General features: G+C 41.1%; 1 protein-coding gene across 19 annotated transcripts in view; it reads left to right on the plus strand.

Moving 5' to 3' along the window:
• The first annotated feature begins 1977 nt into the window (after positions 1–1977).
• LOC144532420 (uncharacterized) overlaps positions 1978–27090 on the plus strand; it is a 132468-nt gene continuing 107355 nt past the window's right edge. For 17 of the 19 annotated variants that reach the window (XM_078273150.1, XM_078273155.1, XM_078273163.1 and 14 more), the window contains exon 1: positions 1979–2789. In XM_078273150.1, coding sequence (XP_078129276.1) covers positions 2721–2789 — 69 coding nt within the window. In that variant the 5' untranslated portion in view covers positions 1979–2720. Of the gene's footprint in view, positions 2790–27090 lie in introns of all 19 variants that reach the window. The other 2 variants (XM_078273165.1, XM_078273170.1) reach the window with 1 other exon arrangement.

Below are 27090 nucleotides of genomic sequence, written 5' to 3' on the forward strand. Positions count from 1 at the left end.
TAGTCTAACATTAGACCGAGATTACCTCACTACAGACGATGCAGCTCTTCTGTCTCTCCTCTCCCGTGCTGCTGCTGGGGCAATTGGGTTAAATGGCATTGGCACATGCAGTTCAACATCACATCTCCTTAAGTCCTCTAATATTTCCTCATTTATGTCATCAACACATCCATGATTCATGGAAATGTTGTGTAAAACAAGGTCATATTTTTCCTTGTATTTATGTATGGTTTGTAAAAATGGGAACTGCTGGGTCCGTGAGATGAGAGAAGCAAAGTGTACGCGCGGTGTGCACACTCTACATTACGGCCAAGCATGTGCCCTTAAAATAGCATCTGAATAACGTGCCACTGACTTTAGACTAGGGTTTTCCTGGTCTGTGGCGGAATTATTTTCTGAAACTGCAAAATAGCACTAGGGAACGTTTGTGCTGAAACCGCCCCCGGGAGTGCAAGTTCATTCCCTAATTTACCGACTTGAGTCTGTGGAGGGAAAGGTCTGCTGTGCGTCGGGTGCAAAATAGGAATGATACGTGCGTCGGTGTACAAAGTCAATTGCGCTGGGTGCAAGATAGGGCCCCATGTCTCTAAATTAAAAATGTTCTTAGCATTTTTTTTACTGAAATGTATTGCTATTTGTCGGCAGACAATACGCTGATAACAAGATATCTGCAACAAGCTAATATCGGCCGATTTATCAGCCTGGCCGTTTAATCGGTCTAGCGCTATTTGTCATTGTTCAAGTCATTCAATGTCAGCTGCAGGATTTTAAGTGTGTTTCGACCGAAAATGAAGCACATTTTCAGTTTAATTTGTGTGAATTTGACTGCTGGGGTGTTTTGGCAGTCAGTATTTATTGGCCATAACCAGCAGATGAATGTGATACAGATACTTGCTGTAGCTAGCTATCAATAGTAACTAACTCTCTGTGTTTGGGAGTGTGTCTGTGTATGTGTTTAATTCAGCTCGGCACCAGGATTTTTTTGTGTTTTGTCTTTTGTTCTACATTCTTGAAGTGGAGTTGTGACATTACACAACTCTGTGTACTGTTTTTTTGCTTAAGTTGGAACATAAGTTGGTGCATCTTTGCATCTATTTGTGTCCGCTTGTGTCTTTCCATTAAAAAAATATTTTTCTAAAGATACTGGCCTTTATCTCTCTGTTTTGAGGCCAAGGCCTTATTGACATCAAACAGCATGGTGGTGATGGCATACAGCTTGTCAGGAGAAGGAGGGAGGGAAGGAGGAAGGGAGGGAGGGGTGGATGGGTGGTTAACAGCAATTTACCCCCCAGAATAAAGAACCTGTTGTATAGAGGGAAATCACAACAAACCCTGCCTCTCTGTGCCTCTGTCTGCTTCTCATTTGTTCTTTCATCCTCTCCATGCCTCCCTGGTTTGTCTTTTTCACTGATATCACATTGTCTTCTCGTCCAATCTACCTCACTCCTTCCCATCTCCTCTCTCCTGTCTGTTTCATACCCCTCCTCCTGATCTCTCCCTCTGTGTCACCCAGAGCTTTTCGTTCCCATTTCCTCCCCTTTTCCCTGATCCACTTGCTCTCCTCCTGCCTCATTAGCTAGATGTGTATCATCAGTGGGGAGCTGTCTTGCTGTCTTTTTGAAGTCTCTCTCTGTCTGTTGAGTCAGATAGTTGGATATTGTTTGGATATTATCAACCTTGTGTGCACGTCTTCTTCTCTACCCTACGCCTGCCTGCCTGCCTGTCACACACACACACACACACACACCTCAGTCAGTCAGTCAGTCAGCCAGTGCCGGGTGCTGTTCTGTTCCAGTTTCCAGTAAGCTGATCCTGCTGGCAGAGGCTAGTGGAAGACTTCCTTTTCTGGAAGGACCTGATGCATCATGTTAATGATCCACTCTCTCTCTCGCTCTCTCTCTTCCTCCCTCTCTCTTTTTCCCTCTGTCTATGTCTCTCTACTGGAGAGTCTCATTTCATATCACAACGTCTGAGCAGGGAGCAACAGCAGAAATCCAGCTGGCTGAGTGAAGCGACTGTGTGGATCACGCCCCCCTCTTCTGTCTCAGTCTTACGCTCTTTCACTAACACCATTTCACACTCTTTCCATTATTCTCTCTTTTACTTTCTTTCTGTCTTTTCTCACTCTCTCTCTTTGTTTTTGTCTCCCTTCCCATTTTTTTGTGTATTTGTCTCTTTCTCTTTTGGGAGAGTGTCTCCACACTTCAGCCTCAGGTAGGCAGCTCCACATCCAGCCGGGAATACACTCCTTCAGTCTCTCTATTCTTTCTTTCTTCCTTCCTTCATCATACACATCAACATCCTCCTCCACCTTCTCATCTTCCACCTCTATCTCTCTACTCTCCTCCTGCCTCCACACCCTGCCTCTGAGTGTGCTGGAGAGAGTCGCCAATTGCGCACGGCAAAGGCAGCAAGTGGGAGTGGACCTCGGCGAACTAGCTCGCAAGCGTGTGTGAGTGTGTGTCTGTGAACGTGGAAAGGAAAAGGAGAGGAAGAGGAGGGAGAGAGCATCAGCACAGTCCTCCCAGTCTCTCCTCTCTTCACGCGCACTCCCACTCTGCATGGAACAATCCTTCCTTCACAGCTTCTAAATGGACATTTCTGTGGCAACGATTCACAGTGAAGACAGCAGCTGCTTGCCGCTCCACTCCACAAGCTCCTACATGCTGGATTAAAAAAAAAAGTGAGGAGAGGAGAGGAACAGGGGGCGATCACTGAACATGAGTGAGGAAGCTAAGGAGAAAGCAGGTGGCGGGAAAGCAGCCCATCGCAAGAAGAAAGGCAAAAAGGTATGCGAGAGGAAGAGCGTTCTTTGTCTTGGTGTGCTTGCTTTTTACGTAGTTGTTGCTTAGATTCAGCAAAATATGTTTTTTGTGTTTGTAAGGGAAGTAAGAGGTTGTTGGATGAGGTGAGATTAATGTGTGAGGTTGATGAACCCATTACAAAGTGACTGAAGGTGTGTTTGACCATGTTTTTATTCATACTGATCGAGTCTTGATTTGTCAGCACATATCAGATTGAGTGGGTTTGTATTATATAAGAGACTTTATTTAAAGCACAGCCTGTACACCTTGTTGTTTTTTTGTCAAGTGTTTTTATTTTATTTTAAACATATTTCTTCCACAAGCTTGCATGTGTCTATGACATGCGGAAGAAATATTTGTTTAGCCTCACCTGGAATGTAACAAAGCCTATTGAAAAGCCGTTTGTCAGTCACCAGTTATTATTATAATCCTGATGTTGCGACTGGTCGGTCTGGTTGTTTTGCTGTGGGTGATTGGCTGGGGGAGCAGTGGTATGTAAAGTGGAGAGAGAGTGTGTATAATGGTAGGCAAGGGGATGTCCTCAGGGGTTAGGGTGGGGGCAGCTGAATGCACACAATGCACAGGCATCTGTTGTACTGTCAAACTCCTCCACAGCTGTGTGTGTGTGTGTGTGTGTGTGTGTGTGTGTGTGTGTGTGTGTGTGTGTGTGTGTGTGTGTGTGTGTGTGTCTGAGACACATGCATAGTTTTGTAGTTGTTTTCCTCAGGAGTTGTTGCAATTGGTTGTTATTATGGCCTTTAATTGAAGGTGTTTGGAGCCACAGAAACATGTTTTGACTTATGAAGTGGAATGTGTGTGTGTCTGTGCGTGTGCTCACATGTGTATACTTATATATGATTTTCAGCTTGTGGTTTACAGTTAAACACCTTTAGCATGTAAGTTTGTGGTATAAGCATTACTAAAGCACGTCTCTGGCCTGCTCCTGTGCCCATGCTGTTTTGTCAGTGGGGCTAGCTTATGATAAATGTGTTTTTGTGCTGAAAGCCACTGATCATACACAAACAATGTTACAAAATACACCCGTTCATATACACACACACAGAGTATTTTCCAGACCATTTGAGCTCAGATGGGGCTGGAGCTACTTTCGAGGTGGCCCTTGAGATCAGGGATTTGCTGGACAAGGAAAGACCAAAGCAAAGCAGAGAGTCATTGAGAAGGAAAGTGATTCTGTGTTTGCCATTAAATAATGTATAGCTGCTGTGATATGTGTCACCCTAAGTGGTGAAGCTGTCAGCCTGGTTCCTCAATGACAGCAAAAGACAAGATGTTCAAAGTATTGACTTCAGTAATGAAATGTTGACTCAAAAGACTGTCACACAGTTAGTGGTGGTAAGGCTGTTGAAATGTACATAAGTTGAACAGAAAAGTTGAACGGTATGATTAAAATACAAATAATAAAATATGTAAAAGGATTATGAGCTTATTTTGCGTATAAGCCTAAATGTCGCCGATAGGTACAGTAACAAAATATACTGTAGAAACTGTCTAATACGTAGTTTGAGCACTCACAACTTGATTTTTACACTGTAAAATGTCCCACTGAATACATATTTTAGGCACAAGGGATCTTAATTACTGTTTGTCTATGTTAAAGTGACTATATGTAACTTTTACATGTTTCATGTGTGTAATGTTCCATCTAATGATCATAAATGACCTGTAACAGCAAACGAGACTAACAGTGAAAAGAACGCTATTTTATATAGTTTTTATTATTGCCTCTACCCGGGTCAGATTTTTCCCGCGAAGTCACAAAATGATTTACGGCAGGTAAATGGTGCTACAGAGCACACATCGTGAAGGGTCACAGATTTTGGCTGAACACCGGAAAAGCCTGTGTTAGTGTATCAAGCCAGATAAAAGGTAGCAGGAAATGTCTTTATGTTGGCCTAATTGTATTTAAATTTGATTTTAGAAGTTATCTGCTGTAGTAACGACTGATACTGGGGCAGGACCATCACAGAATAAAAGGAAATTAAACAAAGAATAACTAAAAGCTAAAAGGGAAAGTGAAAGACAACGGGCGAAACCCGAGTCAATCTTGGTCAGGCTTTCAACAGATAGAGACAATTACGGGATTGTGAATGATTCAAAAACGTCCCAGAATTAGCCCTCAGGTATGTAATATGTCTATTTCATTCATAAAAGAACTTTACAATGCGCGATGTGGTTGTAGTCAGTAGCCTACATTAAATTACGCCCCCCTTCCATTTTGTGCCTGGTTTTATTTCTTTTCAATCCGTGTTTGTGTTGGCCTACTATTTTCTTTTCCCTTGTCCCCCTGTACTTGTGTAAAGTGTCCATGGGTTTAATGAAATGCTCTATATAAGTTATTACTACATTGGTTGCTATAACAATCTCCTAATGCTTTGGCTCGTGACACAGTGAGAGTCATACCCGGTTTAGCTACTTAGATACATCCAAAGTAGGTTAAGTTATCATATGCAACACTTGAAATGCAACGATGCATCTGTAACGCATTCTCTTATTGTAAATGAATGATTTTCTGTCAGAGCAAAATATTTATCGCGACTATATGACCTCTCGGTAATGCTAACTCAGTAATCTACAGAGGGCAATACAGCACCGTAAAGAAAATACCTTTACGACAGCATGTGTGGTAAAAACATTACCGCTTTTGTCCATAGCGGCCACTAGAATCAACACAAACTGAAAGTTACATATAGTCACTTTAAAGAAAGAAAGAAAGAAAGAAAGAAAGAAAGAAAAAATTTATGAATATTGGCCAATCAGAATCCGATGTGTACACACAGTAATTTGACTCCGGTTTTTCTGATGCTCTCGATGTACTTGCACAGAAATAGACATACAGCTAAAAGCTGGACAAAGGTCCAATATAATATATCAATAACAATAGCATTTGTAGACAGTAAGACAATAGTGCAATGGTGTGGAGTGCAACGGGTGCTGGAATAATTATGGGATGCTTAATGCAACAAGTTGCTTTCATATACATGAGGTTGGTGGATATGACGGTATTTACAGCATGCTTAGAGTTATATTTAACAGTAATGATATTTACGCAAAAAATTGGATATTAAAACATTCAGACTGTATTATCGAAGTATCGACATCAAGCCTCAGAAATCCAGTATTGATTGGGCTCTTCTTCATTACATAGAGACATGTAAGTTTGAATAATGTTTAGGCAGAATATTAGTTTGGAACATCCCAATATTATGAAACCTCAATTCTTCTCAACGTCAACTCCATTTCCATTGGAAGGAGATTGGGTTAAATTCACCAATAGGATTATCACTGAGACCAAAAGTTCTCCGTTGATGTATTTTCCCCAACCAGCCTTGGCCCGTTATCTCTCCCACACAAGCTCCAGAGTACAGCAATGAAACTGAAAACAGCGAAGCAAAACAATGCATATTAATCCTTTTTAAATATGAATGTTATGTGTGTGTGTGTGTGTGTGTGTGTGTGTGTGTGTGTGTGTGTGTGTGTGTGTGTGAGAGTGCTTTACTCAATGCGCATGTGCCTGCCAGATCTATGCCAGATGTGTTAATGATTGTAGCTATGGCAACTAGTTTCTGCTCTGAGCGAAAGATGTCGAAGGTGAGAAAGAGAGAGAGTGAAGAGGGGGTGGACTGGTGAACTTGCTGGCCAGAGCAGAAATATATTTTTCATGAGGCAGCTGCTGATGGGGGAAGCTCAAGGATACAATCAAACATCTTTTTACTGAAGGTCCCAGACTTATTATGACGAGGGTCGTAAATCAATGCCAGACACCATATTGTGTTTGCCTTTTTTGTGCTTATCTGTGTGTGTGTGTGTGTGTGTGTGTGTGTGTGTGTGTGTGTGTGTGTGTGTGTGTGTTTGTGTGTGTGTGTGTTTAAGACTAGCATGTGTGTATTTGTATTTGATAGAGAGTTTGTGTAGCACTTACTGTTTCTTCAAATGCTCCATGATCTCAGAGAAGCTTAATGATAAGAATTTGATGTAGTGATAGGGATAATGAGGTTTACATAACAGGCAGACACACAAACACACACACAGTATTAACAGGAATTCAGTTGTATATATTCCCACCACACAGAAGCTGCTGTTGGGTCAAGAGAAACTCTTTTCTTGAACATTTGTAGCGTGTGTGGGTTTGTGCGTGCATGAAGTACACTCTTGTCTCTGGACATCTGGTTTGCTGTGCTCTGTTGGGTTTTAGTGTAGTTAAATTGGACGTAGGAAAGTTTTCTAGCACAAAAGAAGATCAAAATAAGGGAGAAAAATGTGCCTGCAAGATAAAAAAAGAGCCCCAGGGGACTTGTAGAGAAGTATCTCACTTCCAGAATCCTGATTATTATAACTAAGCTCAACAAAATGAATCTGCTTGACTAAAGGAAGAGAGAAAAGGCTTTTACTATCAGGTCACAAATAAATATCATCCACCCTGATCTAGAGACTTACCTAACTGTTCAATATGTTTATGTACAAGCCTATACCCAATAAAGAGCAGGCAAATAAACTGAGAAGTATAAGGTTGTTGATTATTGTGGATCTGGTGTGAGTTTGTGATTTAGATTTAGATTGAAATCAAACTTAGATGGAGAGAGATAGTGCCAAATATAACTGTACAGTTTGCCCACATCACTGTCTTTTCTAAATACATTTTCTCAGCAAAGTAAGTTATATAAGAGCCGCTTACACACCACAGCTTTAAAAACACCATTGTTTTTCCATGTTTCTATCTTCCAAAAATAAGATGCCTTCAACTGCAAGATGTCCGTCAGGAAAACCCAAGCAGAGCAGATTTTAGTGTTTTTGTCAAACATACTGATGGAGGGAGACAGTTGAGAAAATGTGGTATCAGATAAGCCACTGTTCATATTCCACAGTCAGTAGATTCTGCTGCCACTCCTCACAGTATATTTCACACTTACAAAACAGCTAAAAGCGACATGGAGAGTTCATTCACTTGTTGCTTTATATTTGCTGTAAGTGACATGGAAGCTTTTAAGAGCCAGCTGCTCCCCAACTGAACGTTTCATTTGAAATGTTGTATTGTACTACAGATAAATCAGCAGCAAAAATGGACCGATGACTTTACCTCATTTACCTCATCTCTTCATTGGACTGTATACATGTCTCTTTTGTGTTGCCTCTGTTGTCTTGTTCCTAATGAGACAGCCAGGCAGCCAGGCTTGGGCAGCTCTGTTCTTTGTCTTGGATGGAAAAACCCTGCCAGAGATGGAGAGCCCCGCATCTGGAGGACTGGTGAAATAAGCTGTTCTGTGATAGTGCCTTCAAAGAGAAATGGCACATCACATCCCATAGATAACAGCAGGGCACTGGTGAATGTGCTGATGGAAGATGTGAAGTGCGTGTGCGCGCATGTGTGTGTGGAGAGAGACTAAGAGAGAGCAAACTAAGTGCTGCTTTTGTTTTTCAGATTAGGCTAATGGACTTGGCACTGAACAAATCCTTAAGAGGGGTAGGTAATGCTTCATAGGCAGTTTGAGAGAGAGTATGTAGAGAAAAGTGTGTGCTTTAGGGGGCATTACAGTAAATACAGTATACTGCTAAAGAACGCTGAAACAATTAGTAAACAAAAATAATTGGCAAAAAAATGTGATAACCAATTAATCATGTCAAAATGTCAAAATGACACATTAAAAAGCTTTTCAGCGATGGTGGATGGCTCAGAGCAGACAGGTGGTGGCGATTGGAGCAGAGAAGAAATTAGCAGTAAAGTTGTCAGGTGGTAGTTAGTCTATATCCACGATGTTCCACTTCCGGGATTGTTCAGGTGCCGGCAGAAATTCCGCCGGATGTCTTTCATTTCGACCGGATGTCCCTCACCTTCCGCTTTCTTTGTGTTGGCATTTTAAACTCCGGTGGATTTATGAGGACTATGGTTAACTGCTCCTCAGATCTGAGTTTTCTCTTGCGCGACTAAAACAACCTTTGAACGTACACGTTCCACCCAAACAAGTTCCTTCCCAAGGCTATTTTGCAGAGGCGCTGTTGCTCTGAGCGGCGGATAGCACCGCCCAAGACAATTGTGATTGGTTTCAAGAAATGCCAATAAACCACAGCAGGTTTTTCTCCCATCCTGGAATGCTGTGTGGACTAGCCTGACACTCCTCTGCAGCGCTGTGAAGGAAGGTCTGGCAATCAGGACTAGGTGGTAGTTAATGTACACTGTATGTTTTTGTCCACAAAAAATTGCTGCAGCTCCTCAACACAAGTAAAGTTCCTGTATGTTGCTTCCCAACATAGGCCGGCACGTTAATGTATGTGCGTGCAAAAAGAGACCCTGGCCATAAATGTCGAACTATATTTATATATATACTATATATTTATGTTCCACAACCTTTTCCAGTAGCACACACACATAGAACACAAGAAAAAAACATTGAACTTAAATATTGATTTTGGTATCGGGCCCCAAAAAATCCTGTAACCTGGATTTGCCATCACATCACCTCCTTGACATTCCTTGTTTCTGCAGCATATCCTGGGTGCACCATATAAATGAGATGGCTTATATTAAAAACTGTACACATCCACATGCTGCATCAGCCTGTGGAGGTGTGAGCAAGTGCACATGTGTGCTCCCTCTGTAGGTTTATAAATGTATGCATGCATGTGTGTAGGTGGGTGTATTCCTGCCGTTTCTGTGTGGATGTGTGTTTGGGGAGGTAGGCGTCACAGAGCCCGGGCACAGCTGCACACCCTGGGGAGAGGGCAGAGGGATCAGCCTGTTAGAGCTCCATCACTCTCAGATGAACTGTCTCTGTTTCTTTCTGAGGGAGGGAGGGATAAAGGGATGAGGTAAAGAAGAAGACGAGTAGCCAGGGGAGAGAGGGGTATGGACGGTAGAGAAAGAGGTGAAATAGAGAGAGCTGAAAAGACTGACTGAAGACAGAGAAGTGCGAGTGAGGTGTGAGCTGGGGAGTGACAGAGGAGGTGTGAAGGAGGAGTGTTTCTGTCTCTGTCACTCTGGAGACTGCTGTAGGGGAGGTTTGTGGGGCCAGTATGCCTAATCAGGGGTGGTTGTCGGTTGGACTAACAGCTTCAGAAACCCCCTTCCTCAACACTTTTTTTGTTGATGAAATTGGAAGGGCTTTCCAAAACAGACAATCTGACATTCTGATTCATGCCCACTTTACGCATTGATTGGCCAGGTACGTTCAGGTGAGAACGTTAGTAGGGTTTGAACTTCTCCCTTAAGCTTTCTTGTTCATTCTTTACGCAACAATTCTGTCACTTGTTGTGTGTAGTGATGAATGCAACACTCTGAATGTCTTTGAGGAGAGACTGTGCAGCATTTTCCCCATATTTAAATATTTATTGCGTTTCAGCACTCTCTTTGATGGCCAGCTTTTCACTACACCTTTGAGTGTTGCCTTTGAACAGCTATAAACATTTTGCCTTCTGATGTGGTCCAATGACACATTGTACAAACCTTTTGAGCATACCTCAACCCTTATTAGTCCTGTATGAATATGTGGCTTACTGGTTGACTGGTTCACTTGCCTACTAACCAGTGATTTGACAGATTTGCTAATGGCTTGCTGGTTTAATCACAAGTCAGTTTTCTGACTACAAAGCTGAGGCAGCTGTTGTCAGACAATGACATGTTCATATGCTCGGTATGAAGTATACTGTACACACAAACAGAAATGTGCATGCACACAGAGACCACAGAAGTAGAGAGGCCATGACCAACTAACAGAGGTAATCAACAAAAAGGCCTAACAAGGGCTCCCCACTCTTCCATGCCTCCAAACTCGCCCCCTCCATCAACAACAGCAAGCAATTTGAAGAAATGTCTTAGTGAGTTTTTTTATGTTCTGTAGGCGAGAATGAATCAATACCAGTGAGAGCTCAGCACAATTCAAAATGAGCTTCTCTACCCTAAGAAACAGCTAGAGCCAGTGTTGGGCTGTTATCAGGTATTGGAATGCTTCTGTCTATTAAAACATGTGATACCCCTTTGTAATTAAGAAAAGGTCATACCTTAGTCTGGAAATTAAACTTCCAGAGTGCTGAATAATATTTTGGAAGTGCTTTTAATCAAAATACAGAATTACAAAAAAAAAAACCAGCCATTTAATATGAATGAAATCGCTGAATCACCCCCAAATCTGAATGCAAAAAATCCCAACATTTTCAACCCTGGCTGCTTGGTGACCCAGTCTGCAGTGGCTTTGAGATGTCTACAATGTTATAATGTGTGCCTTCATATCCACACTACTATTTGTCTCTGCTGGCAGTAGCTGCTGCCTGAACCCCGCAGCCTCTTCCGTTTCCCACAGCTCCGTCCGGAAGGCTCTTTACATTTCGCTCTGTTGTGCTCTTTCCATTCCTCTTCTCCTCTTTTTCCTCTCTTCTTCAAAAGACTCCACAGTGCGAGTAAGTAATGGAAAACAAGAGAGAAAAAGAGAAAGCGAGAGTTCCACTGTCAGATTTAGAAACCCCTTTTATCGACTTTGGGATCCTCCTTAAGCCTCTCCTGGCTCGGTGTCGCCATGGCAACTGTTAAATGCAACAGAGCACGACAACAAAAGCTTTTTGTTCTGTACCAAAAGCAATAACAGTGGTTTATGCTCAATGTGTTGTCTGCTGACCTTGTTGTGACCGCAGCGGTGTCTCACCTGATTTCTCAGTTATTTAACATCAGTGGTTTTATTGTGGCTTTCGTGACTGTATGAAAACTGACAAAAACACAGTATGCAAACAGTTAAAGTTTACTGATTTATTTTTAGTCCATACTTAAATTAACTGAGTCACAGAAGCACTGGCTGTTAATTGTTCTCTCCCAAAAATGTTCACAACAGAAATGGATGTATGAGCTGCTAATAATGCTTTGGTCATGATGCAAGGAATATAACATCCAAACTATTGTGTGAGAATTGACAAAGATCACACTATTCCCACACTAATTCCCCACAGTAAAGCATCGGGCAAGAGACTTCTTGTCACGTGATGTAAATTCCTGTTTTTCATGTTTGATGTGCAGGCTGATTGTGTTTATTCACAATAAATGTGTACAGCACGCTGTGGTGGGTGAAAACAGTCTAGATTTCAGTCTCAGATTTCAGAGCAGTCCTGCCAGGACCTGAATGGTGCCAGTGACAGGAAACCCAATGTCGTTGAAATTAAAAGAACTTAAATTACAATGTAATTAACTGAAAAGAAGGGGGTCTGCATCCGTCACTGTCGCTTTGGTTCTCAGGTGTTGTTTATTTGAATCAGATCATGTATTGTGAGATTGGGAATACATCCACAGTGAAGCCAAGCCAGATGGCTCACTCCTGCTTCCGCCATGGGATGAAGAATGAAAGCTTGCTTGAGAATAAAATAGGTAAATGAAATGAAAAATGAACTGTGTAATCTCAGGCAGAGGAGATAACTGCAGTCTCTCCCAAAAAAGGCCATGTGTTTAGACCCTTCTGCTGGCTCTCAGCTTGAAGATGCACTTAACAGCAGGATCTGGCTTCCTCTGAAATTCAAATTGTCTGACAGATCGCCACAGAACTGAGTCTGTGTTTTGAAATGTAGCAGTTTGCCAATTCAGCACTATTCATGCAAAACTGTTCCGGGAAATCCAGGTGAGTGAGGTGAGGGAGACATCCTGGAGACATGCTGTATTAAGCAGTATTTCTTTTGAGTAAATCATTGATGCTTTTCATGGTCTAGTGTTAGTGTCTAGATTTGCATGTTTCAAACCAACACTGGCCCCTCGAAATTAAATTTACATACTACTTATTTGTTTTAGTTATGTTTTGATGGACATGTGCTTGCTGCCTGGAGGTAGTCAGAGTGGATTGTGTGTTAGAAAGCACAGGGGAGATGGGGTTCACATCAGAAGTGCCGTGTTTGGTTAGGTTTAGGCAACAAAAGCACTTTAAGGCCCAGGAAAGATCAGTCAATCGATCATGTGTCTTGTGCTTTTCGTCTTAGTTGACCTTTTTCATAATAAAACAAGACTTTCCCTTAACCGTGCCGTGAATAGCTACAAATACAACCATTAAACGGTCAAGTTCCTCCCTACATATCTGACTTGATACAGCATACTCCCACCCGTAGTCTGAGGTCATTAGGTCAGAGGCTATTAGTGGTTCCCCGCACTCATTTTAAAACTAGAGGGGATCGATCATTCCAAGCAGTGGCTCCTTGGCTGTGAAATGACTTGCCTCCCTCTCTACGTTGTGTGAATTGTGTTGAATCTTTTTAAAAGCAATTGAAGACTCTGCTATTCAAGCAAGCTTTTAGTTAGTCAGGGTTTTTTTTTTTGTTTGTTATGTTTTCTATTTGTATTTAAATATTCTTGTATTTTAATTTGTTGTATTGTATTACATTTTATTGTGAAGCACTTTGTGATATTTATCTGTGAAAGGTGCTATACAAATAAACTTGACTTACTTTACTTACTTAAAGTTTAAATTAAGTTAATAAGTTAAATAATGTTTTAATCACTACAAGCTGATATTGTATTGCAAAAGCGGAAATTGCAGGGAAACTAATTAAATCCGATGTCATTGATCATTTTACTGATATGTTCCAAAACCTAATTTTTCACGAACAGTGGGATTTCTGTCAGGCTTCATGGTTCATGGTTTTATGTTTTTTTTTCCGAAGCTGTCTGGTAGCTTTAGACAAGGACAACTCTATCAGTGTGGATCTTGAAGCAGCAACAGAGAAAAAGTGCGGGGGTGTAGGGCGGTATGCCGACAGGGAGGACCATGTTAAATGCTCCCCTTTTTAGATTTCAGTTCGGGGATGACAGCAGCGTAATGCGAGCCCCAAGGCAACATCACCTGAGCCAGCTGGAACAGTAGCATTGGGGAAGAGGATTAAAAGGAATATGTAGGTAAGGAGAGGCAAGGCAGAGGATGATGATGGATGAGAGACAGGAGAAGTCTGGGAGAATCACATAGTTACAAGTGAGCGAAGCATGACAGGTCAAACCACAGGGGATTGTGAGATGTTAAGCAAAGTAAAGTGTCAGAGGAGAGGAGTTGAAGGAGAAGTGGATGAGTATACAAATGTATGCTCACATGTGTACACGTAAAATAAATCCCTAAAGGCATGCGTGAGATCCACATCCCCAGAGGCTTCGGTGACAGCGATGGCGCCGGTACAGTTTCCCCTATCACATTTGTCAGGTTTCAGTGTAAGAACAAAAATGTTCACCTCTTCTCTTGTATAACACTCTGCCTTTCTCTCTCCTTTTCCTCTCACAGCTACAGAGTAGAGGAACCAGACATATGGGATTTGCCTGATATTGGTATTAATAACTCAATTTCTGTTGCAGACAGACCAATGTGGTTTTGATTTGATGATATGGCATGCTCCTTGGGGATGGAGTAAAAGATGCCTGTCTGCTTGCTACTTATCTGGCCGGAGACTTTTTGGTCTTTTTCTGAACCAGTTACTTTGTCTAATGCTACAAGCACACTTTAATTATTAATGATCAGATGATTTTAATTTTGAAAACCTTCAGGGTACCTCTTACCTCATCCTCTTCGCTCTCCAACACAACATCCATTCCCCACATCATTGACTTTAATGAGGAGCCGGCAGTGGTAATATATGCTCCATCATTTTTCCAAAACAGCTGCTTCCTTTAGCGACACACATCCCAAGACATTATTGCTGATTGACCAACATCCACTGTACAAACAACAGCACTGTAATGGCCCATTAAATGAAAAAGCTGCATGCCATTGGGCCAAATTTCACTATCCTGATTCAGATTCCCGAGGATAGTTGGGGTTGTAATCTTGTCCCAAGCTACAACTTATTTTATGTCTCAATAAGGCTGAACACAGAATGATGTTGTCACTGACATTTTAGTTTTTTTTCCACAGGTGACAGCACAAGCATTAGATAGTGATTTAATTGAAGTTGATAAATGCTTCCTGCTAACTGACTAACAGTAATTCCTTAGCAGCTGTGTTGAGAACCTTGACAGGAAGTTGGCTTCAAATCACAGCTGCTACGTGGGAGCGCTCAACTACGTCTGTGAAGGTTGACAGTCATATCAGCAATTTTGAAAAGCTCTGTTTTCTCCATCGAAACTTCATGACGCTGACATTTTGCATTGGAAAGGACCACTTTAGTTTGTGCTAGTAATTCAATTGAAATGGGTCTTGCCAACTATTTTAATGAAATAACATAAAGCAAATTGGTAATAAAAGCTAATTCAGAGTATATTGCTTTTAAGGTAAAGGAATAGCTCAACGTTTTGGATAATAAGCTTGTTTGTTTTCTTGCCGAGAATTCAATGAGAAGATTGATACCACTCTAATCCCCTAAATAGGAAGCAGTAGCCAGTTAGCTAAGCTTAACATAAAAGGGGGTAAATGTAACAAATCTGCCTCCCAACAGCGGAGAGTGCAGGAAGTTATTTATCCCAAATAGTCCTCTCAAGCAAGAACTCTTTCAAAGTTTTGAATAAATACATTTAAATATATCTGCTTTTAAAAACATTATGTGATCATGCAGTTAAAATAGTCTCCGCTCACACGAATGTCTATTCATACACATTCAGTATATTGCAGGGGGAGTGAAAATGAATTACTCTGGGTGATTTGACATGATTAATATGAGTAGGTAGAAAATGAAGGGAGGGAGGGAGGGGGCATGTGGGCAGTATGGTGGGATACAGCAGAGAGGACGTGAGGATGATGTTATGATGTCTAGGAGGCAGCTGGGAAAAGGGGGAGCTGAGGAAGCAGGGAGGAGAGAGGATAGCTGAATCTTCACCCACTTGTGTTATGAATATATCACTGCTGAGATCTCCTTGCTGTCTAGTCCAGCATGGACCAGTATGCTTTCATAGTTTTAGCTTATCCCAGATGGCCTAGTTTACCCACAGAGAATAAGCCAAGTCGTAAATTACCAGATGGGGACTCTTCATCATTCATTATGATTGCTTTATCCATCATCAATTACCCAGCAAAATTGAACTCAAACACTTAGTACGCTGGGAAAATGTAACAATGTGGACATCGCCAGTACTGAATATTACCTGCATGAACAGCAGAAAAACACTGTTAAAAGGGAGATAGATGAACCTGACAAAGTAAGTAATTATAAATTGAAATAAGCCAAGAAATTGCCAATGTATGTATACAGAGCTTTTGGTGACTTTTTTACAGTACAAGCACCTGAATCCTCTAACATTAAACATAAAATGCCATTCTAAAAAGCACTGCCCTCTTTAATACAGTCGCAGAGGAGAGTGTTATATAAAAGTGAGTGGGAAGAAAAGACCAGCGCCAAAAAAGAAAAATTGAGTCACAATTACTAAATGATAAAGACTCGTCAGCTCCATACAGTACTGCACACCCATACAGACAGTAATGGAGTTGTAAGGGAACAAGGATAAACCATTTCCTCCCTCAGTGTCATTAAACAATGGAGACATCCTCCTCGCTGGCCAAGACAGAGAGGGATTGAGTGGTTCTGGAAAGACCTATCTTTCAGTGTGACTGTGATTGATAATGTTATTTGTCATGGCTTGCGTATGCGGGTGTGTGCGAATGTTTCTTTATAACAGACGCATGTAAAAGGCACAGAAACAAAGACGGAGACAGAACTTACAATTGAGAGTCAGAGATAGAATATCTGTTTTTCTTTGCATCTGTCGTAATTAACACCATCCTGGATTTACAAGAGTCAGAATGTAATATAAACATGTAACCCAGGATCACTAACTTAAGCCTCAACCCTCTTGAGTCCTCTGGAAGATATGATTATCTATTGATCAGTGACCACAGCTCAACAATCTCCTTTTGTCATTCTGCCAGAAAGGTAACATGAGTAGAGTTTGTCAAGCCAAAGACAAGTGCAATAGCGAAGAAACAAATCTCTTTAAAGTGCTCATATTATGCTTTTTGGCTTTTCCCGTGTCCTTTATTGTGTTATATATCTTTTTTGTGCACGTTATAGGTTTAAAAAGTGAAAAAGCCCAAAGTCCACCCCAAAGGGACTTGAGAAAACACTGTTCACAAACTGCTCCAAACAGCTCTGTTGTAGTCCAGCCTTTACTTCCGTGACGAACATGCGTCACTTTGTAACACATGTTATAATGCTTGCCTAGCTGCTAGCATGGCACTCTCTCATACTCTGCAACTGACAAGCTAGCAATACTTATTGTGCATGTGCGACTCCCAACAAAGATGGTACAGAAGTGCGATGCCTCACTCTGTAGCTAAAACAGAGAGCTCAACACACAGGGTGAAAAGAGGAGCTGCAGCAATGTGCAGTACAACAAATATATGGTGTTTTCTGAAAATTAAACCACATAAACCTATTGTGGTACAACCTCTAAATACAATTATGAACCTGAAATGAGCATAATATGAGCACTTTAATATCTCTAATATTTCTTCTGTTATAGTGGCAATTTTGAGGTGTGTCTTTCCTAGCCGTCTTTGTCCCAGTATACTTCTTTAAAACACAACATGTTCACATAATGTACTAAAATATATTAATATGAAACACTTATACGTGTCAGTAACATTAAAATGTCAATGTAATTCATTGACATTGATTGGATTAAAGAAATGGCAATAAACCAGAGCACGTTTTTCTCCCATCCCGGAATGCTGTGTGGACTACCCAGACCCTCCTCTGCAGCGTCGTGGAGAAAGGTCTACCCATAAACCATCCCTTCAGAATACAAGATAAAATGATGCAGAATACACTAGAGAGCTGGTGTAATGCTTCTGCTAAAAACACACTTACCTCAAACTCACTTTGCAGAATTTGGCATTCCATCCATTCCATTTTTTTTTTTTGGCCATGACCGGCTTCACACTCTCCTTTTCCTCCTCTTTTGAGCTTTTTGGATGCATAGAAGTGTCAGCGCTGTGGCCAAAGCTTGTTTAGTATACATTTTCAAAACACAAGAGAGGCACACATTGATGATGTGAGTTGATGATATGTTTCTGCTTGCATCTGTTTTTTTCTTCTTCTATTTATATTGTAGTGCAATAATTTACTAGGCATAATTGAACCAGCTGACATGCCTTAAAATCGATATTAGTCTGACTGCAACCAACACTTTATCCATCTCACAAAGTGTGACATGTAGTACACTTGTAGGATTGTTGTTATAACACCTCTCGTCTAAATGCGCCTTTACCCGGCTGTGCTCAGTCAGTGAACTAGTCTCGGACTTAACTTACTGTGCTCGACTACATCCCTGTATGTAAGACATGAAGTTTGACGCATCCTTTTGAGCAACTGGCTACTGAAGTGTCTCCAGGGTTCCCTTGTGCCCTACTTGAGTCGTCCAGATGGCAAAAAAAAAATAAAAAATGTATTACTTATCCAAAGAAGCATGGCTAGAAAGACATTTCAAGCTGCATATTTCAATTATCCACACATCATCTATCAGGTGATCTCTGAGAAGTGTCATCCTCCATATTACTATATGCTACAAGGCTGCACTGCTGGAATTTAATTAAATCTTGGTATTTAATTCTTAATCTGGTATTTAATTCAATAACATCAACACGATTAGCATCATTTTAATAACGGACCTCAGTGTGTGCTAAAATGTCCAATAAATTCCAGAGAAAATATTATTTCCTAACTGAAACGGGCAGCTAATTGTCTTCTGTACCAGCAGAGTCACAGTTTGAATTGGTTAAAGACAGCATTAGTATTGACCCTACATAGGCCTGTGACTGAGTAATGTGCTGAGAGCTGAAGGGATGTGGCTGACTGTGTGGTAGACAGAAGCAAATTAAGTTAACGTGACTTCTGCTCCACTTTTAAAATCAGCACCTAACTGGGTTTATACTCAAGAGCAGTTTAACTGTTTGATAAATTACAGCAAACAATAGAGAAAAAAGGCAGAGGCATTTGAAGCCAAAGCAGAGAGTTGCTCTCTCAGATGAAATACCCATTTCCAACTTTGTAGTTAGATTAGCCTACCGAGGAGTGTTTCATGTGAAATTCTGAAGGGATTTTCTCCACTGTCAACGGGTATGAGATTGGAGAGGAGGAATGATCTACGTTCTACAGTGGGGCTTTACCTTATTATTCCATCTATAATACCAACTAATTGGAGCTGTCAAGCTGCTGATAATCTGTATTTGAGTGTGTCATTCAAAACGGCACCACACAACCTCAACATTTCTAAGAGAGATGATTAGAGAGAGAGAGAGAGAGAGAGAGAGCGAGAGAGAGAGAGAGAGAGAGAGAGAGAGAGAGAGAGAGTGTGTGTGTGTGTGTGTGTGTGTGTGTGTGTGTGTGTGTGTGTGTGTGTGTGTGTGTGTGTGTGTGTGGAGGGAGAAAGAATGAAAACAAAATCATGCAGCTTGTGAGTGAAAAGAACAAACTCAACAGTAGTTTATCTGACAGAAAATGTAATGAAATAGATTGGTAATTCAAGAATTCTCCTCTGCTTTTTCTTTCTGTCTTTGAACACTTTAGAAGGCTTACATTTCTCTCCATAAGAAAAAGAGTTATGATGACAGCCTGGGGCTCTAAGGCCCCAGCAATAGAATATCTGTGTGATGCTGGTGATGTCTTTAAGTAGAAGTAGCTTAAAATGATCTATTTTAAACAACATCTTCAAGTCATGTACTTCATGACACTGTACCAATTTTTTTCAAACCATCCATCCATCTGCCCATGTTTATGTGCCTCTCAAACCAAAGTGAAACCTCCCACCTTCAGGCATTTACACTCTCTGGCTCGGTGCAATAAAACATTATCCACTATCTGACCTGCTTTTCTCCTCACAATTGCTGCCTCCCACTGCACGACTCTCTCTCTCTCTCTCTCTCTCTCTCTCTCTCTCTCTCTCTCTCTCTCTCTCTCTCTCTCACACTGCCTTCTTTCTTTTTTCTTCAGTTTCCTCCCTCACTGTCAGCCTCCTTGTTTTCTAGCAGCTGCCTCAGTGTGATGGGAAGGAACCTGAAGGAGGATAGAGTTTTGACTGAAGCCTAGTAACACACACACACACACACACACACACACACACACACACACACACACACACACACACACACACACACACACACACACACACACACACACACACACTGTCTCAACATCAAAGCTCCCGTCACTCTCTGCCTGCTGACAATCACTGGGCAGCCTAGGAAAGAGATAGAGAGAGAGAGAGGTAGAATACGAGGTGAGGGAGTAAGAGGCTGGAGACAGAATGTAAAATGCCCTTAGCTTGTCTGGGCATCACTATGTGCATACTTGTATGTGCTTCACAAAGCTGTTGTGGAAATGTGTGCGTTAATTTGCAGAGTCCTATGTCTATTTCCTCTTTAGGCACAGCCAGCATCCACTCAGCCCAGCATGTGGCATCTGAAACCTGCCTGCAAGCACACTCTAACAAGGCCCCCAGTGTGTGTGTGTGTGTGTGTGTGTGTGTGTGTGTGTGTGTGTGTGTGTGTGTGTGTGTGTGTGTGTGTGTGTGTGTGTGTGTGTGTGTGTGTGTGTGTGTGTGTGTGATGGAGAGAATGTCTGTCCATCTGGGCTGCAAATGTGCATTACTACCATTTCTACTGTTCCAGTGTTGTATGTTGGTTCGAAAGTACAACAGATAGCACTGATAAAGGTCAGACTGAGAGAATGGTGTTTCCTACTGTTGACGAGGAAAGACCTCTCTCTGTCTTTGTCTCTCTATCTGTCTGTGCCCCTGTCTCAGACGCTCACCTTCTCTGTCTGGGTCAACTAGTGATACTTTATCATCTGTTTCAAAACATTCATCAGCTTATGTGTCTGCAACTGCCCCAGCTTATGGCTGCGTGAGACAAAGCTTAAAACTAAACAAATGAGTTATGTTTGTACAAAATGTGGTATGAAATACTTTATCACTATGTTAAAACTGTTTGTTTTCTAAAAATAGATTTAACTGCACATTTTAATTTAATGCGTTGGAATTTAAGCCAGGGTCGGGCGCTTGGTTGTTGCAGAGCAGCCACTGTTTGCATGTCCTTGACAGCAAAAGCCTCTTCCCACTTTTGTAACGGCTACAGTAAGTTTAACAAACACTGTCTTAGTGTGTTTATACAAGTTTACAGATGCTCTTCGTGAAATCATAACAGTTTCTTCATGGGAAATATTACAGTTATAAGCACAGAGTCATCACCAGACTGGATCTATATCCTGTTTCGGAACTGAAGAAAAAAAAAAAAAATTAATTTTATTTTCCCAGCTGAGACCAATATGTGCTTAAACGGGCATTACTATGAACCCCTTTTTATCTGTGTTGGCTTAAAAATGGATTAAAATGACTGGCAGCACCGCCCTAAAGTAGATAAATATGCCAGACACAGTTGTGTCTGACACATTTTTTATCCGGCTGTAGGCTTGTATAGAAGACAAACAGTGAAAGACACGGGGCATCAGGTGTGCACTGAGATGGCCTACTCTGAGTTAGTAGCATATAAACAACACTGTGATTCCAGGGGGTTTGAAAACATCTGGACTGGAGTCTGTGAAATGCCAGTAGCTGGATGCATTTTTTTTTCTTCCCTTGTGATTGTCTATTCGTGGCTCCCGTGTGCCTGAGCACTCCTGTCCTTGTTTCCATGGAGACCAAAAGAGGTGTGGAAAATCCTGAAGCCCTTCTGTGGTCACTGGATTTGTCATACGTGCTGCCAGCCGCCACCACTTACCTCCTTATAACCCTTCACAGCCAGACGCTTTGCAAAGGTACAATTTCTTGACATTGCCAATTACAAAGAACAGGTGGTTGTCGTATTTCTAGACCACATCCAGTGCCCTTACTCATATTGTTAAGACGTCTAAAATGTAAAATATTATGCTTTAACTCACACAAATGAACACATTCGCAATTTGTCACTTTCAGACAACTTCAAACATGCTGCCATGAAACATAAAGTCACCATGACTATTAGTCCAAATTATCCCAGTAGAAATACCCACCAGCAGGCACAGTGCTCCTGCTGTACACTCGCCCCTCATTTTGATCTGAATTATTCCAATAACACTCCCTTGCCATCCCTCCTGTTGTTCTCGTAGACAATGGCATTGGCCTGCTCTATTGTCTGTGGGGTTGTGTCCTGCTTTTCAGCATGGAGAGGCTCATTTGTTGATCTCCTAACAAGATTATCGCTTGTCTGATTAACTGCCTGTAACCTCTGCTGCCACTTGTAGTGGAACTGGGTTGGGCAGGGCTTGATGCACACACTCACTGTCCTGGCCTTAGTTGGTTCATGGTCTTCGATACCTTCACCTTTTTGCTGCTAATGAACTTGAGGACAATGTCAGAGACGGTCAGGATTAACTGAAGATGCAAGGAGTTAAAAGGGTGAGTTTAAAAGCACAGTCACATGGACTTGAATGTTTTTTTTTACATGTGATTCTGTTTGAAGACCTACTTATTGTACAACTGCCCACAGCGTTGCTAATGCTAGGCTAACAGGACTGTGGTTGTGCTAATTAAACTACACTGGTAACGTATTTATCTGCTAGTTGGGTAAGCTAGTGTGGATCCAAATAAAGGTATGGTCAAGTTAGGCAGTCACTTCTGTCACTACCTTAAAAGCTAATGAGGTTAAACACTATTGCAATACCTATCTAGTTTTCCAAGATGTGTATTTTTGTAAGATAGTTCTCTATCTAATAAAGTCATAGTCACTCACTTTTTTCACTTTCATTTTTAGCCATCCTAGCATCATGGCTCTAGAGGTGGCACTGTCTGTCTGTTGGTCTATTGGTCTGCCCACCAGTTTGGTCCAGACTGAATATCTCAACAACTGTTGGATGGACTGCCATGAAAATGTGGTACAGGCATTTGTGTTCCCCTCAATGTGACTTGTAATCACTTTGGTGATCATCTGACTTTTCATCGAGCACCGTCATCAGGTCAAAATTTTAATTTGTCCAATATTTTGGTTTATAACTAGATATTTACCAAACTAATGACAATCCCATCAACTTCAGCTGTACTTTGTGTTTAGTGCTAATTAGCAAATTTTAACATGCTAACAGACTTAAGTATAATAATGAACATGGTTAATATTATACCTGCTAAACATCAGCATGTTAGCAATGTCATTGTGAGCGTGTTAGCATGAATTTTTAATTCAAAGATGTCTTCAAATATGTACTTCACCATCTTCCCTAAGTGGTTAGTCTGATTAAAGTCCAATTTTTGAAGCCAATTTCCCCATTGTTATATTATATTAACCATTAAGGCATAGACTTCCTGTTTCTGACCCATCACCTTTTCATTCTGGCCCCTGGCTGAGTTATCATGACAGGTTGAACTCTAAGGATGAGAAGGTGAGGACACAATATGAAGGTATTGAGGGAGGTGAGCCATAGTGGGGTTTTGAGACAGAAAGATGCGCATGGCCAGACACATTTTGCCTCCAAGAGCTGAAGTTGGGGTGACAGCCATCGTGTGGGGACTAGGGACAATGGGCTGAGGGAGAATTGTGTATATGTCCGTGTATGGCCTCTGCAGCAATACTCCCGACGCTATACAATCACTCAGGCCGTCTACTGGAGTGACATTTCAGGAAATTTCCACTGATGTCGGACTGGGGCCCCAGCTGTCAAGATGGAGCTGCAGGGAGGGGTTGGGTAGGGTGAAATGAGTAGGAGGGAGAGAGAGAGAGGGAGAGAGAGAGAGAGAGAGCAAAAGAGACGAGCGTTGGATGCTGCTTATCGGACTTGCCAAGATCTTGCAGCTTTATAGCTTATGGGGGACAACATTGATAAGTTCTCTCTCTTCCTTTCTTTCTGTCTCTGTGCGTTATTGCTTTTACTGATAGAGCGAATGATAGCTCTCTCTGTGATGTTGGCAGACTTATAAGGCTTATCTAGCAGAATGACATTGGTTTTGTTTTCTGAGCAACATAAGATGAGATAAATAATGCTCCCAGCTCCACATTTATGAAACCGTATCAGTGCATTTATTATAGATAGATTTCTGGTCAGTGTTTGTGTTATGTTGTGTTTGTGTTTGAGTACTCAAAGTGGTTGTTCCAGCATTTCAATAAAAATTGTTTATTGTTTGACGCTTAAGTGTTTCACGTATTTAGGGGAAAATTTTAAACGATTGTATGTAATATTTTAATAACTTAAAATCTCTCTTGGTATTGGTATATGCTTGGTAGAGGGGATGGGATGGGATGGAATTGTTGGGGAACAGTCGTCAACTTTGTAATGCAGTTATGAGAGGACTTGACATTTACACCACCTATATCATTCCCAACCCTGTGCCTTGGATTCAAAGCATCCAGTGAGTGTGTGTGTGTTTGCATGGTGACCATTGCTAAGGTGTGAGTAAGATGAGGTTATTGGATGCGTGTGACCCAGACTTTGTTTGTACGTGCAGTATGTCTGCTTGCACATGTAGTTTACAGAGTTTGCGATTTAGCTCTCACTTTGCAAACAAAATTAGCTGATTTAAATCCAATTAAAACTTCAACAAACTGTAATCTGTAACCTTTACATGCTCTCCAATTTCCAGATACCATATCAGACGGCATCTTGACCTTTTGGCAACACTAATACGAGAAATGGAATGAGCTAAGCGTAGTAGTGCGTGCTGCTGTCTGGATGGCTAGAACCTCTGGCCAACACTCGGCCTCTTCTTTCTTTAAACGTCCTTGCTGTTTCTGTTACTAGGCTAGAGGTTACTACTCGAAAACCTAGGCTTCATTCCAGTTGGCTGACTTTATTCCACTTTGCACTATACATGTGTATACCTTAATAGGAAACGTGTCCAGGAAGTATCTCTGGTCACAGAGAGCCTTTGGAAATGTTTGAAAACTGGCTGAATGAAATTTGTCTACATTGAACTTGGAGGCAGACTTGTCACATCAAATTCTGTCTACTGGACTGTTCCCAAAGTGTAACAGAGCAATGTAATTGATAGCACTGAGAAACCGATAGTAGTGAGTATTTATATGTCACCTTGCTTTGAGGATACTGCTAAAAATACAGAAAGTTTCATTGATCTTACAGTTGGTAATGTGGCTTTTATTTTATTATTATTAATAATAAAAAAATAATAATAATAATAAATCATATTATTATTATTATTGCTTTGACATGCAAGAAAACTTATGTGTATTGCAGCTTAATGACTGACTTGACATGTTCACATACCAGTATCTTGTTACATCACTTGGACAGTACATTTGCCAATTAGCCTTAGGTGTATTGGCGCAACATTAAGAGGCATATATTCACTTGCATGTACAGTATAACCAAATACTTGATTGAAAGGTGTACAAATGATTATAGTGTGCACTGTGATACCAGAAACTTGGAGTATAGTAAATATCTCCAGGCTCAAAAAAATCCAGACTGTCAATATTCAGGGGGCAGTTGACCTTTCTTCCGTGAAGAAAAGCAATAGCTTATAAGTGTGTAAGTGTGTGTGAATGTATTTTTCTGTGCTTTGATGTGTGTGTGTGCACTCGTACAGTAACACAAGACTTTGGGGTTCTCTGGGTCCGGCAGTACTTTCCAGGTGGTTGCTTTGTGTGTTTGTGCGTGTGTGTGTGTACTACTTTGATATGGGGCTGGCATACTGTGCGAGAGTGAGCGAGGCTCCCTGGGCGCAGCGCTTCTTGGCACATCTCTATGATCCAATCATGACAGGGAAAGTTGACACTGGGGAGGATATTCCACTGCCCAGCTAAGGGAGAGTAACAAGGCTGCACAAACACACAGTTCTGCAATTCCAGTAACCGCACACACACACAAACCCCACCCCAGGACTGCACACTAATAATGAACACTCCAATTGCTGAGCGGACAGTGAGTTGATTGGCACAGAGAAAGCATTACACTAGCACATTCAGGCATATGGCATGTGGACCCACTGATGGGCACACACATATGGTGCTGGTGGCTTCTGCTGCTTTGCATGTGAGGAAGGCACTGTGCTCGCCTTTGATCAGACTCCAAATCACAGAGCACAGCACACAAAGTACAGCCTAAAAATCTCTAACTGTTTGGGTTGCATCATTTTTGTTTAATTATTTTAAATGCAATGCCTCTTGCAGCACCCTTCAGTTTTTGTGATTTTGCAATCACAGGATTTATTTTAAAAAAAATCAACAACTATACTGCAGTATTATGTACAATTTTATTTCATAATTTGGCTTTTTCTTTTTTTAATGCACAGTTGTCTTGTGGAAAATTAAGTCAATTGATTGAGAACCAACATCATTTATGAACACACCATGCAGCGATTTGTGTTGAAATTTGTTTTAAGGTTTTCCACACACAAACAAACACACTAGTCTTGATATTGTTTCTTCTTTTTTTTTTTTATAAACATGACTTATAAAATAAAAAAATGGGATAATGGTATATGATCTAAATGAGAAGTATATCAGATTCTCATTAGCTATTGTAACAACAGCAATAGCTATTTTCCTGGAGTCCATATGTATTTGCTAAAATAATATCATCTGAAATCCATACTGAAAATAATTCTCAACAATACTAACAACAAACACTGAGACAAAACAACACAATAACTCAGAAATGTATCTATTAAAACAGACAAATCCCCTATAATGCCATAATCAATTACACTTTTTAATGAACTAATATTTGCATGCATTAATTACAACATTAAATATATGTTACGTTTATGGAGAGAACTGCAGAACTCAGCCTTTAAACACCCTCCTACATCAGCAAAATCAACCTCCGGTAACTATGGCAACTTTTGTTTTCTTGATGTTTCCTCTGTGTCAAGTTCCCGGAATATCCCACCAGCTCGCCCACCAGAGAGTTCCTGAGGACTCTGTCTATAACTGTTAAGGGACTGCATCATCATAGGAACCAGTCGCCATAGTGACAAGGCATAGCCCAGAGGTTTATATGCTGGGTTTGGTATCTGTGATTGGCAGGAGTGACAGGTTGATGATCTGTGAGGCAAATCATTTACCTCTGATTTAAGCCATCAACAGGTTGCTAATTCACTCCTTTCTCTTTCTCTGTATTGTTTCTCACCATCAGTTTAGATACATTTTGTGAACAAATCACACCCACATTTTCCTTGATATGTTTCCTTTATCTTCCATTGACATTAGATTCAGAATTCCAAAGTAATAGCACCACAGTTTTTTCCCTAATGTTATCAAATAAAAAACACTCAGACCGACTCATAATGGTTATTATCTGGAAATTGTGTTTTATTAATTGAAGTTTCTCCTCAGCCACAAATACAATCCTTCTGTCCATTACCTGGACAACATAACGTAATTGAGTTAAGAGACACTTTTAACAGAAAAGTGCACAGAAGAAC

The sequence above is a fragment of the Sander vitreus genome, chromosome 17, assembly GCF_031162955.1.
Source record: "Sander vitreus isolate 19-12246 chromosome 17, sanVit1, whole genome shotgun sequence".
In the NCBI taxonomy this organism is placed as follows: Eukaryota; Metazoa; Chordata; class Actinopteri; order Perciformes; family Percidae; genus Sander; species Sander vitreus.